Consider the following 13,532-nt stretch of genomic DNA (forward strand, 5'->3'; position numbering starts at 1 on the left):
GTGGTGAATGGAAGCTAACAAATATATTTTTGTGTTCCCATTTCTCCAATAATAAATATCCACAGTGTATATGTGTAAATATCCAATCAGTTTATGATAGGTAAAATTCTTGTCCTACATTTTATTCTCATTGCATATCATCAGAAATGGGTGACATCAGATACATAAAATAGATTGCAAACAGGCTTTCATTTTGACTCCAAGTGTTCTGATGTCACATCAAACACCATCACCATTTAATGGAGCATTATGCTAAATGGGCTGATGCTTTACACAGTCAACACCAGACATGCAGTGACATCCAAGCACTCTCCTTTTACGTACGACCCCCTTTTCATCACATCATTTCTCTCTCAAGTGCTCTGCTTTGCCTCATCATCAACCACCAGCTGACGACTAAATAGGCACTAACTCCACAGGCCACTAAATAAAGAGGCCTGAAAGGAGAACATGTAAGAGAACATGTAAGATCATGTTACATGATTTTTATTAATAACTCCCTCTCGTCTTTCAATTTGTAAAGTAATCTTGAGCTATAACACGCGCACACATATAATCTTGCGCATACATGTACTGTAGTGCCCTCACAGAGTTTAGGCATGTAGGCCGTAAAAAAAAAAAAAACACTGAGCATGAATGTGATCAGGCACGTATCATATCCTCCATTCTGGGTCAGACAGAAGTGCAAGCCAGAATTGATTGCCCAAAAAGCAAACTGACATCTGTGAAACCTAAGGAGGTGCACCAGCCTTGCCTGTCCATGTCGTCCTGGAGCGACCTAGTGCCACATTCTAGCACCAAGGATGAGCCAAGTGCAGCAAATAAGAACCCCACCCACCCCACCCCCTCCGCACGTCCGTCTCCATGCTACATCTTGTATTTTTAGCCAAGATCTGAGCTGTGTAACACTTAATATGGCAGAGAATGCCTTCCTGTGTGCCTTAAGATCCCCTTCCTTTCCATCTCATAACATTTCCTTCTTCATAATCTTTCATTTATGCTTCATTTTTTGGTTGTCCCATACACAAACTTTCTGTTGTTTCCCTAAAGGTCATATTAAAAAGTTCTGTTTTTTTCCTTGCTCCAATCTCTAGTCTGGCTCGCCCCATGAAGAATCGTGTCTCTTTCTTTTTTAGCAGCTCTCTCTCTCTCTTTCTCTCTCATGCACTCACCTAATCCCACCCCCTAAAACGCTCTTGACCCTGTTACTCGTCTCTTTTACCCGTGTGTAGGGGTTTCATACAGGGGGCCTCAGGACTTGGTCTTGTCTGTTCTGGGTGGCGGGGATCACAGGTCCTTTCTAATTTCATTTTATGACGTAATTAGTCAAGTTGTTTTAAATTCATTGGAACTACATATTTCCCTTCTTAATTATTGAATCATGAAGTGGAACCTAGTGTTCCTTGGGCTCCTTCTGACCTTCGGGCAGCTGTCATGGGGGCAGAAAGGTATGGACTTCCCTGAGTACGATGGAAAGGACCGCGTTCACGACCTAAATGCAAAGAATTACAAGTCTGTGATGAAGAAATATGACGTGATGGTGGTGTACTACCATGAGCACGTAGGATCCAGCAAAGTCGCCCAGAAACAGTTTCAGATTGAGGAGCTGGCCCTTGAGGTGGGTTTCACTCAGAAATTAGCCAAATGATGTTAATAAACATCCTTTACCAAAAGACATCTGTGAAAAGAACACAGATATTATCAACTCTAAATGACCCTAAAGGAAGTGTCATTTAGAGTAGATCATCATATTTGCTTTTGTTTTAGCAAAATATGATTTTATATGAACACCTGAAATATGCTTGCTACTAATATCACTTATTAAGATAAAGTGTTGCTAGTCTGTTTATTTAAAATCTTCATTCTAGACATATTACTTATGAGTTTTGCACATTGTGTAGTGTTTTAATAAGAGCAGAGCATAAATTCTTGTGAATCAATGTCAAAACCATTTTTATGTTAACTACAACTGTTTAAAATAGTTCTTGTTAACTGAAATAAAGCTGAAATAAAAAAAGTATCTTTAAAAACTTAAGCAGAAATACTGTAAATAGTTAATAGGTTTAATTTGAAGTATTAAAATTACTAAAACTAAAAATGAAATAAATAAATATTTATTAAAACAAATAAAAAATGAAATGCATAAAACAAAATTATTTAAAAAATCTCAACCAAAAAATATAAATACAAAAGCCTTTTTTAAAAATGTTAATAAATACTACAATAGTACACAAATAATACTAAAATAACACTGGTTCTGTCTTAATTTAGATTTTAGCAACAGGTCAGATACATAGCAGGTTCTAAATATAAATGTTACATTTAAACAGTATGCAAAACTAAATATTTAGCTAATAGTCAAATGTGTTGCCCCTTGAGCAATGTCAATCAAAGACTCATGAAGCCAGAAGAAAAGTTGATCTCTACAGGAATTAATGTGGGGCTATTTATAGCATGTAGTATTTAACTTGGGCACTTTATAGTTCTGCTCTTGTGGTTCATGCACTGTAAAAAAATCAAGTTGAGAAAACTCAAAAATGTCCTGAAGCTGGTGGCCTTAAACTTTTGAGTTTTCTCAACTTTTAGAATTTTTTTTTTTTACAGTGTGGAAAGTTACATTGATAGTAAACAGAGCTGCATGGCACTTAAATTTGACAAAAAATATTGTAATTTGCATTGATGTATCTATTTGTGGGTGGTTGAAACAGTAATTGACTTAGTATTAGCCATGTTTTTGATTGCTTAACATTGATAGAGGACAATTACAAATTAATTGAATTAATAAAAAAACATCAGATGCTTTGCTCTATATCAGAAGGAAAAGTACTCCACCAGAGCCAGGAGAATGTGGGGCCTGTTACACCAGCCATGAGAACACTCTGGACTATGGCATCTATGTTCAGAAAAGTGCTGATGCATCACACAGTATATTTGCACCCTGAGCATAAGCCTGGATGGGTCATTTTTCAAAAGAATTTGTTTTTCTGGATTTATCTCAGAACATTTTCACTTGGGTTTGTCGACAGGCCCACATGCAAATACCAAAACTTATGTTAAAAAAGATTATGTAACGTAAGTTGCATTTGTGGCATTTTGAAGCATCAGTGCTGGTTTTCTGTAACAGTACAGTATGTAGAGCCTGAAGGACAGGGCCATGGGCCAAATCATGAGTAACACTGTATTAGATTGCATAAGACAACAGATATTAGCCAGCTGTTAACAACAGTGTTGTTATTGTTAACTAAAACAACAACACCAACAACAAAGATTAGCCTAATTTATAAAAGAAAAGCTATAATAAAACGTAACACACATATTAGATGCTTTTTATAGAACTGCTTATAGCTGAACTGAACTCATTTCAAAATTGTCGACCTTCACACTGTTATTTCATTGATTCTGCTATTTTACTGTTTATCTCTGTAAACCTGCATTGACTCAGTCTGTAATGTATAAAGTGCTATAGAAATAATGGTGACTTGACTTGAAAAAACTCAAATGATCTTAAATGACAATTAGATATATTACCCTGGCGATACTAACTGAAATAAACTGGAAATAAAAGAAGTTTAAGTACTGAAATGACTAAAACTGAAACTGAAATTAACATAAAGCTAAATAGAAATATTTTCAAAAATCAAAAAACTAAATGAAAATATAAAAATAAAAGCTAATTCAGTTAATAAAATCTTTATAAATTATACTAAAATAACACAAAGAGTATTAAAAAAAAATTCACATCACCTTTGTTTCAAATCAACCTTTCAGCTAAACACACCAATTGTAATATGGACAATGCCATGAGCAATCCCAATCACCCATTACATTAGCATCTTCCTTTAAACTCTCAGCAGGCAGAACTCACCCCATGTGGTCAAAAGGTTATGCCATTGTTTAGCCATGCTGTCACCTCCTGCATTCAATAGTGGCCTGTTGTTATTAAAGAATTTGTGTGTGGGCCACAGTGCAATCTTACAGAAACAACAGATATTGATATTTTGTGTTTGTTGTGTGGGATTACCTAATTTGAGTAACCGTATGTCTAAATCTTTGATGTTAGTTATAAAATAAGTGGCCTACTGACCGATTTGTGTTGGACATTGTGTTTTTGGGAGAAGGGCCAGAACTTCCAAACGCCTGACCTTTTAATTTAGTGGATTATTATTATTATTATTATAGTTGTTGTTAAAATAAATAATGACAATTAAAAAATAATAATAATTGATTATTATTTGTATTGTTATTATAATTTTTTTTTGGCATTTAATATATGTGGTTAATGGGGTGAGTTGACCCTAATACTGTTCTAACCAGTTTGTTTAACAGTTTTGTTAACATTGTCCAAAATAATTTATCAGCCATGCATTATGCACAACCTTTTTCGTTATAGGCCTATAATATGAGGGTAATAGGTTCTGTAAAAATTCCCTGTTTAAAGGCTCAGTAGCTGTGGGTTTTTGCGTATGTGGCTTTGCTCCCTAATAAACAGCAGTCCAGCGCTGATGTAATGTTAAGGGAGTTATAATAACTTATAACAGCTTGTGTGCTGTGTGAGTGCAGGAGGTTAAAATCTGCAGTGTCGGCTGAGAGGTCTGAGTGTTGGGCACAGTACTGTACCTGTCAGCGGATCCCAGGAACTTGAACGTCACCACCACCTTGCCAAAATAGTCCTGGTTGGTCTCTGCAGCAGGGCTAATTATAGTCGGCTCTGCTCTCATTGCTGTTTGTGTGGTACAGGCCTCTGTGATGCTCCATAACACAAGATCTGCTTTCTGCCCTTATAGAAACACTTTCATTTACACCAACCAGCGCAGGGTGATCTGGTTAAATTTCCTTTACAAATGTTGGTTTATAATGTGTTGACTTATAAACATTCCTTAGGCCTCTGAGTAAACCTAGTTATAGATATGATACTGTGCACTCAGCTCTGTTGTTGGGAAGCCATATTTAGATTTGTTGTTTGTTGTAACTGAATTATAAACTTGATTATTATTACTGATTTATTTATCTTTCATCACATTTCTGAATTGTTGAATATATGCTGAAGTGAAATGATATGAAGGTATGACTAAGTGAGATGGAGAGATGCAAAAAAGAAGAAGAAGGGTGCATTACACCGTGGCTGTGTATTGGATTAAACGCCTCCTCCTTCTTCCTCTATCCTGATACTGATTTGTCATAAGCAAACTCTATCTAGATTCATTGCAAAAATCCTCTCTTGTTGACTCATGGCTTTTTGTGGGTCACCTTATAAAGCCGTGGTCTATTTGGCCTTAAGCCTTTAGCTGAGTTTAGCCTAAGATTTGATTAACAGACATACATCTCCCTCCTTTTAAGCTAGTGTGTTGCACTAATGCATAGGACTAAACTCATAGGAAAACCTAATAAAAAATAATAATAATAATAATAATATGTGAAACATTATCCTACTATAAGGCACACTAATACAGATAAGAATATTATCTCTAAAATACTAATGCTAATATTACAAACAAACTGGAAGAACAGTGCATTTAAATAAATAGCACACTTGGATAATCCTTAAAAAGTTCCATTAGTTCCAGTAGTTTCAAAATCAAAATTAATTTAACCAATTTCAAAGCTATACAACATTCAACTTGATATTTCAAGTCAGTTTAATAAAACTTAAGTTTAAATTATTTGTACAGGCAGTTTTAATGTACATCCACAAAATTAAAATGATCTCATTTACTCACCCACATTTTGCTCCAAACCTGAATTAATATATTCGTGCAACACAAAAGTATAAAAAAGCAAAAAAAAATATCAGAAACATCCATAAAATTCATGCACTAAATGCCAAGTTTCAGACTTTAAATCTAATTCATTATTTAAAAAAGGTATCCTTGGCATGCTAATTAGAGAAATAGCAATTTACAATTCTTCAATCATTATTTTTTGCCAGACATTCACAAGGATCCGAACTGGACATTCTGATTCATTTATTGACTTGATTTGGTCACGGCAGTTAATGCATAGATACCTATGCAGATGTCACATAAGGTGCATTACATAAGCTATCTGACATAATAGATCGGCCGAAGACTTCAGGAGCATCTGAAATGTTAACCGTTCCAAGATGGCGGACGTGTTGACATAATATGTGAACAAGTCAAATGAGGGGTATAGATATCTATGCTTTAACAGCTTACTTGAGGGGAAAATTATCAGTGAATAATGACTTAAAATTCAGCCTGTTTTTCATACAAAGCTGTCACATGACATCAAAAGATTTTATATGCTGCATACTATTCATACTACGCAGCCTTTATGATGTTTTTTATTTATTTTATTTTTTTTAAGCTTAACGGATTGAGTCCCAGTGTAATATTTGCATAGGGAAGAGCAACCAGCACAATGCTTCTCCTTTTGTGCTGCATGGAAGTATCAAAGTCAAACAAGTTACTGACCATTTTAATTTGACAATTTTCTCAAAGTGAGATATGTGTGAGTATGTATAGGAATTGGCTCTTGACAGTGGTTGGAGAAATGGTTGGCTGCACCTGTCACCACGCCAGCACCCTGTTACTCCAGCTCAGCAGGCACATGTAGCGCTGTGATTGGTGGAAGCAGCTGTCCATCATACGGGTCAAGTTTCACACCGATTTAGAAAGTGCAGGGGCAGCGCTCTTGATGACTGCTTTTATGGATGTAAGAACTGTGGACGAAACTAGCCACAGTTCTTACAGCACAGCCTGAAATATCTGTGCAGGCCGAAAACAAATTTGCTGTCCTTGTCCAACACGCTGTGTTTGTACTCAGTTACCAAAACCAGGCTGATAATGAATACATAATGGTTGTGCTGATAGGACACAAACCCTCATGAGCTTAAAACAAGAAGTCACTTTACTTTAGTGTTTCCAAATGAACAGGAACTGCCCTTCATGTGAACTGGGTATATGTTAGGGCAGTGGTTCCCAATCCTGGTTCTGGAGAACCCCCAAAATTGCACATTTTAGATGTCTCCCTATTCAAACACACCTGATTTAACTCATCAGCTCATTAGTGAAGACTCCAAGACCTCAAATGTGTGTGTTAGATAAGAGAGACACCAAAAACGTGTAGTGTTGGGGGTTCTCCAGGACCAGGATTGGGAACCACTGTGTTAGAGCACCACTAACATGCATTTAAACTAAACCACACATGCTGTTTAAAGGAGCTGTAGGACATTCTTTTTTTATTATATTTTATTTTTTGTTACACAGCTTGCTGCACAAGTCCTGGAGGATCTTGACGACGAGGACATCGGAATCGGCCTACTCGATGAGAAGACAGACAAAGCTGTTGCCAAGAAATTAGGTATGTATTCACGAAACACTCTGATATTACAATAACTGTAATGTGATGTGATCTACTCCATTTGAATATTAATTTAGGGATTTAGTGGAATATTTGTACATTTTTTAACAAAAAAATAATCTTTTACACTGTAAAAAAATAAAATAAAAATACATTTTTGTTTATACAAAACCTTAACCTTAAATGTTGATGTTTATGTATACCTACTCAGTAGAAGATACTGTTGGTGTGTTTTGGTTTGTCTAGCCTGTAAATAAGTCCATGTCTGTTACTGTAGAGTAGTGGAAGAAATATTATGACATAGGTCAATTTTTTTTTTTTTTTTTTTGACATTTCATTGAAGTTTAATTGCATCTGATTATGTGTTTTCTGGTGAAAATCCTCTAAATTATTATTTTTTTTTTTCCTGTTTCAGGCTTTATTTCATGCTTTATTTACTCCTCTTGTACAGATTACTTGTTAAACTTTAGGATATCAGCAGAAGAACGACCATGACCTCTGGTGGACATTTCCCTCATGGTTCTCACAGGTTTATTTCCATTTTTGCACTCTTCAGGTCTGGTTGAGGCTGACAGTATCTACATCTTCATTGAGGACGAGGTCATTGAGTACGATGGAGAGCTTGCTGCGGACACACTGGTGGAGTTCCTCTATGATGTACGTGAAACATAATTTATACCTGGTGCTTATTATGGACAGTTTGGTCTCAAATAATTCAGCAATTCTTTAATATATGTTTTTGTTTTCTTTTACATTTATAATTTACTTCCTGCACTTCTTTTTCCCAACTTGTTCTGCTTCTTGCACATGCACGCTTAGTCCTCAGTGTCAGGAGTCAACTTCTTGTCATTACCCCCCTTTCTAATCAACTTTTTTTCCCAGGTCATTGAGGATCCAGTTGAGATCATTGACAATGCGCTAGAGTTGAAAGGTTTCCATAATATTGAGGAGGATATCAAGCTGGTGGGCTTCTTCAAGAGTCAGAAATCTGAGCGTACGTATCTAAATGGGCTTTCCCCCCCCACAGATAAACTGTTTGAGAAGTTCACCTGTGGTCTTGTGATTTTTAGACTACCATGAATATGAAGACGCAGCAGAAGAGTTTCATCCACACATCAAGTTCTTTGCCACCTTTAGTCCAAAGGTAACTAATGTAAACATAATTTACACAATCCTTGTAGTATCAGAAATCTACCAACTGGATTGGGTTTTCTGGTGATATTTAGGTTTTATATCTCATCTTATCTTCTCTTGAGTTTTTATTTATGCTAAAAGGACTTCTGAATGTTTAAGATGGCAGTAGTTTCAGTCTAGCAGCGAAGTTTTAATAAAAAAAAAATTAACTTTTGCTTTTGGGAAATTTTCTAAAACTATGAAAACTATGCAATTCCTGTTTGCAGGTTGCTAAGTCTCTAGACTTGAAGTTGAATGAGGTGGACTTCTATGAGCCCTTCATGGATGAACCCGTAGTCATCCCTGGTAAACCCTACAGTGAGAAAGAACTTGTTGAATTCATTGAGGACAATGACAGGTGTGTTGACTGATGTGAAAAATGCTTTAAATTGAGAAATAAAATCATTAGTGAACACGACTGAAAATGTCTCCACAGGCCAACACTGAGGAAAATGCAGCCACACAACATGTATGAGATCTGGGTAAGTTGATGCTGTGTCAGTCAAACAACAGGGTTTTTTTTTCTTTTCTTTTCTCTGTGCTTTCAAGGCAACACTTGATATTGCTGAAACATTCGGTTTTCCTCTTTTTTTTGACTGTTTGCTTCAATAATTCAGCTTGAACCACTTCACATACAGAATCTTTATAAATTTTGTTTTGTTGATAATTTCACTCTGCCATTGAGATGAATGGGAATGCTAATGGATAGCTCTCTTCAGGTATTATAGACCTCCTTGATTTAACCGTCTATAATTTAATGCCAGGGGTGTGTAATGAAAAGTATGGTGATGTAAATGTACGTTGACTTTTTTTAAAGCTACACTATGTAACTATTTGACCTTCCAAACTATGTCTTTACTTTATCCAAATACACTTGGTTAACCTACAATACTGATTTACACTGTCCTGTTGGGACAGATTTCATAGGACAATTGAATACATACATCATTAGTCTGCGGGGAGAAGCTGAAAGTTTCTTGTTACAACAAATGAGCCATAGATCATTCAAAATGGAAATCTAAAAAACAAACCAAAAACACATTATTTATTTGTCCATCCATGGAGATGTGCTGTATCAGGGTTATTATAGTTAACTAAAACTAAAATTAAAACCATTAAATAAAAATTACTAAAATGACAAGTACACACAAACAAAATTACAAAGAAAAAAAAAATCAAACTATTATAGTATCTCAACAATACTAAAATAGCTCTTTCCTGTATCTCTGTAGATCGGTGTGTCAAAACACAGCGAACCAAATTCTTCAGTAAGATGAATTTAGCTTTATTGTTTTACCACTAAAGGGATAATTTACAAAGTGTAGCTTTAAAAATAAAAGTATTTGAAAAAGCTGTAGATTTACCAAGCTAATTATTGCAGAAACAGATCATCGTAGTCTGTGAAAAGGGCCAATATCTTTCAGAAAACACTTTTCTTATCCTGCCTTGCAAGCACTGTGATTTCCTCCAGGACATAAACATGCTGTATATTCACAAGATTATCTATTAGTTATTAGTTATTAGTATTATTAGAGTTAATGAAGGATCAAAGACATTGCAAAGGTATTCCGAGATGTGATCTCATGATTTGTAGTAGTAACAGAGCACAAGATCTTTCCCTTCATGTACTGTAACCATCATTTTCTGACAGGAGGATGCTCTTGATGGGGAGCATATAATTGCTTTTGCTGAGGAGGGAGACCCAGGTATGAGATCTATTTATTAAAGGGATACTCCACCCCAAAATGAAAATTTTGTCATGAATCACTTACCCCCATGTCGTTCCAAACCCATAAAAGCTTTGTTTGTCTTCGGAACACAATTTAAGATATTTTGGATGAAAACCACGAGGCTTGTGACTGTCCCATTGACTGCCAAGTAGATTACACTGTCAAGGTCCAGAAAAGTATGAAAGACATCGTCAGAATACTCCATCAGCCATCACTGGTGCAACCGTAACATTATGAACCGATGAGAATAATTTTTGTACGCAAAGAAAACAAGAATAATGACTTTATTCAACAATTCATCTCCTCTGTGTCTCTCCGCATCACCGTAGCGCCATTTTGGAGAATCTGAGAATCTGAGCTGAACGCAAGCAGTGTACACTCTTCTGTGTCAGCCGCGCTGCATGGTTGCGCTGTTTTCGTTCAAATCAAAGCTTAAATACATGTATAAAAAATGTATCCTTGTGGCGCAGCTGACACAGTATAGTGTACGCAGTTTGCATTCAGTGGATGTTCTCCAAAATGGTGCTACGGTGGAGAGACACAGAGGAAACGAATTGTTGAATAAAGTCATTATTTTTGTTTTCTTCGCATACAAAAAGTATTCTCGCCACTTCATAACGTTACGGTCGAACCACTGATGGCAGATGGACTATTCTGATGATGTCTTTCATACTTTTATGGGTCTTGACATTGTAATTTGCTTGGCGGTCTATGGGACAGTCTCAAGCCTCCATGTTTTCATCCAAAATATCTTAAACTGTGTTCCGAAGATGAACGAAGCTTTTACAGGTTTGGAACGACATTTGGGGTGGAGTAACCCTTTAAGCTGCTTACATTGATCTCTGTCATTTTCAAACATGATACTTGAACATCTGGTGTTTTCTTGGGGTTCTTTCAGATGGCTTTGAATTCCTTGAAATCGTGAAGGAGGTGGCAAAGGATAACACAGACAATCCCAACCTGAGCATCGTCTGGATCGACCCCGATGACTTCCCTCTGGTAACCTTATGGCTTTTATTGTGTTAAGAAATGTGGAATGTTCAAAATATAATCCTTGTTGTGAAAGTAGATACTAGTATATAAGCAGTGATGAGAGTATCTCTGTGACCTGCAGCTTGTCCCCTATTGGGAGAAGACCTTCGACATTGACCTGTCCTCACCTCAGATTGGTGTAGTGGAGGTTGATGATGTAAGTTTCTCACAGTAAGATTTATTTGCTGTGTGTTGTGTCTTTCGAGACTGAGCTGTTGTGTCTTCTGCAGGCTGAGAGTATCTGGTTTGATATGGATGATGATGATGACATGCCAACAGTTGATGAGTTGGAGGATTGGCTGGAGGATGTGCTAGAGAACAAAATCGATCCTGATGAGGATGACGACGATGATGATGATGACGACGATGATGACGATGATGATGACGACGATGATGATGACGATGATGATGATGACGATGATGATGACGACGACGATGATGATGACGACGACGATGATGATGACGACGACGACGATGACGACGACGATGATGATGATGATGATGACGACGATGATGACGATGATGACGACGACGACGACGACGATGACGACGACGACGACGACGATGACGATGACGATGACGATGACGACGACGATGACGACGACGACGACGATGATTAAACTCTTATCATTTTATATGTATTATCTAAACTAAAATCTGTTTAATTGCAACTGTCTGAATCATCAACGTGATAAAATTCCTTCGTTATTTTTTGTCGGATATCACGAGGTTAAAAATGTCATCATTTAACTGTGACCTTTCACGCATATCAAGGAATGCGCTCATCATTCTCTCTCCCATTGACCCAATGTTTTATTCAAAGACCACGCTCTCTCTTAAACCTTCAGATATTCACTTCCAAATGTTGCCTTCACTTCTAAAACCAAAATCATTAGCAAAAGATGTATTCCTTTCAGTTCGTTGCCATCCATTTCTTTCATTCATAAGGACATAATGTAATTGGCAGTTAAATAACCACTAATACATTTGGATAAGGACCTGACTTTCAAGCATAAAAATGTAACCAAAAATGTAAGATAGTCAGAGGGAGCAGTAAGATTATTTTAAGTGTATACCTCCATCTGTTAAATTTGTTGTTATTGTCTCAATGTTTATTTGTATTACAATGTGGATGGATTGTTTGTCCCACTGTGATAGGACCTAAAGGTGCTAAGCAGGCTTTTCCTCAAGGTCATTTGTCATACCTTCTTTCTTTGTTAAGACAGGATGTGACCTTATGTGACATTAGACAGAGAAGGGATTGTCCAGCCTTCCTTCTGTGTCTAAAAAGTGCAGTAAATCACACATTTTCTACTGAAAAAGAAACATGAATATTTTATTATTTTTTAATAAAGACAACTTGGTCTAACTCTTAAGTCTTAAAATAAAAACAGATTGGAATAAAGTGTTGTAAATCACAGTTTTTATGAGACATTACAAAAAATTCTGAGACTATTGATCTCCTGCTTGTAGGTTATTGTTGTCTTTAGAATCAAATACGGACTTTACATATCCAGAACATGGCACTGGATTTTTTTTCTATTTTACCATGTAATGTCATGCAGAGGATACAGATATTCATATAGTCCTAGCAGATGATACATTTGGTACAAAATATGTCTTGCCTAGAAGGTATATCTCCTGTGGTCACAAGGGTTTACTATCTCACACAGATACCGCATAAGTGTCTCTGTGATGTGGTTGTGTGATTTCTTATTTTTGCCTCATTATTCTGACTTTATTTGCTTTGTTCCAAATGTGGCACTTTCCACAAATAGGGTACAACAAATTATTTATTGATATTTATTCATTCATTCATTACTTTTTCAACAAATGGTCAGCAAAGCATGTCCACTTTAGGAGGTCAAACAAATCTTTATATTAGCTGTATTATTTTGTATTCATTTTCTATGGGGTTGCAGATTTTACTGCACAAAAAGTTGGCATGAAATGAAAACACCCTATTTTCTAAATGATCATGTTATAGATTTTATAGACTTTTATTTATTTTTAGTTTTTTATATTGTGATGTTCAATCAAAATGTTATAACTGGATCTTCTTGGACTACTCCAATCATGTAGTCCGTTTAAACTCCGCCTTGCTTTAATCTGCCTCCATTTTTGCAACGCCCACATCTAAAAATCCCATTAACAACCGATGAATTTAATATTTATTTATTTTATGATTTGATTGTAGGCTGTCACAATATGGAAGGAAATATACGAAAAGCTTTACCATGACTTTAAATCCCTGAATTTTTTTTTTTTTTTACAAAC

The 13,532-nt window shown here is 36.1% G+C and overlaps 1 protein-coding gene across 1 annotated transcript; it reads left to right on the top strand.

The window, feature by feature from the left end:
* Positions 1-1,174: 1,174 nt before the first annotated feature.
* On the top strand, positions 1,175-12,660 carry LOC122136249 (calsequestrin-1-like). Its single transcript, XM_042718668.1, has 11 exons — positions 1,175-1,618; positions 7,227-7,320; positions 7,877-7,977; positions 8,203-8,314; positions 8,391-8,464; positions 8,721-8,851; positions 8,930-8,975; positions 10,145-10,199; positions 11,122-11,222; positions 11,338-11,412; positions 11,486-12,660. The coding sequence occupies exons 1-11, from the start codon at positions 1,382-1,384 to the stop codon at positions 11,873-11,875; spliced, it is 1,416 nt and encodes a 471-aa protein (XP_042574602.1). The 5' UTR covers positions 1,175-1,381; the 3' UTR covers positions 11,876-12,660.
* Positions 12,661-13,532: the final 872 nt, after the last annotated feature.

The sequence above is a fragment of the Cyprinus carpio genome, chromosome B2, assembly GCF_018340385.1.
Source record: "Cyprinus carpio isolate SPL01 chromosome B2, ASM1834038v1, whole genome shotgun sequence".
In the NCBI taxonomy this organism is placed as follows: domain Eukaryota; kingdom Metazoa; phylum Chordata; class Actinopteri; order Cypriniformes; family Cyprinidae; genus Cyprinus; species Cyprinus carpio.

Excerpts from the sequence above, each read along its gene's own strand:
- LOC122136249 (XM_042718668.1), top strand. The coding sequence starts at position 1,382 with ATGAAGTGGAACCTAGTGTTCCTTGGGCTCCTTCTGACCTTCGGGCAG. Across the intron at positions 7,978-8,202 it reads TGGTGGAGTTCCTCTATGAT|GTCATTGAGGATCCAGTTGA; the intron begins GTACGTGAAACA and ends TTTTTTTCCCAG. Across the intron at positions 8,315-8,390 it reads CAAGAGTCAGAAATCTGAGC|ACTACCATGAATATGAAGAC; the intron begins GTACGTATCTAA and ends TGTGATTTTTAG.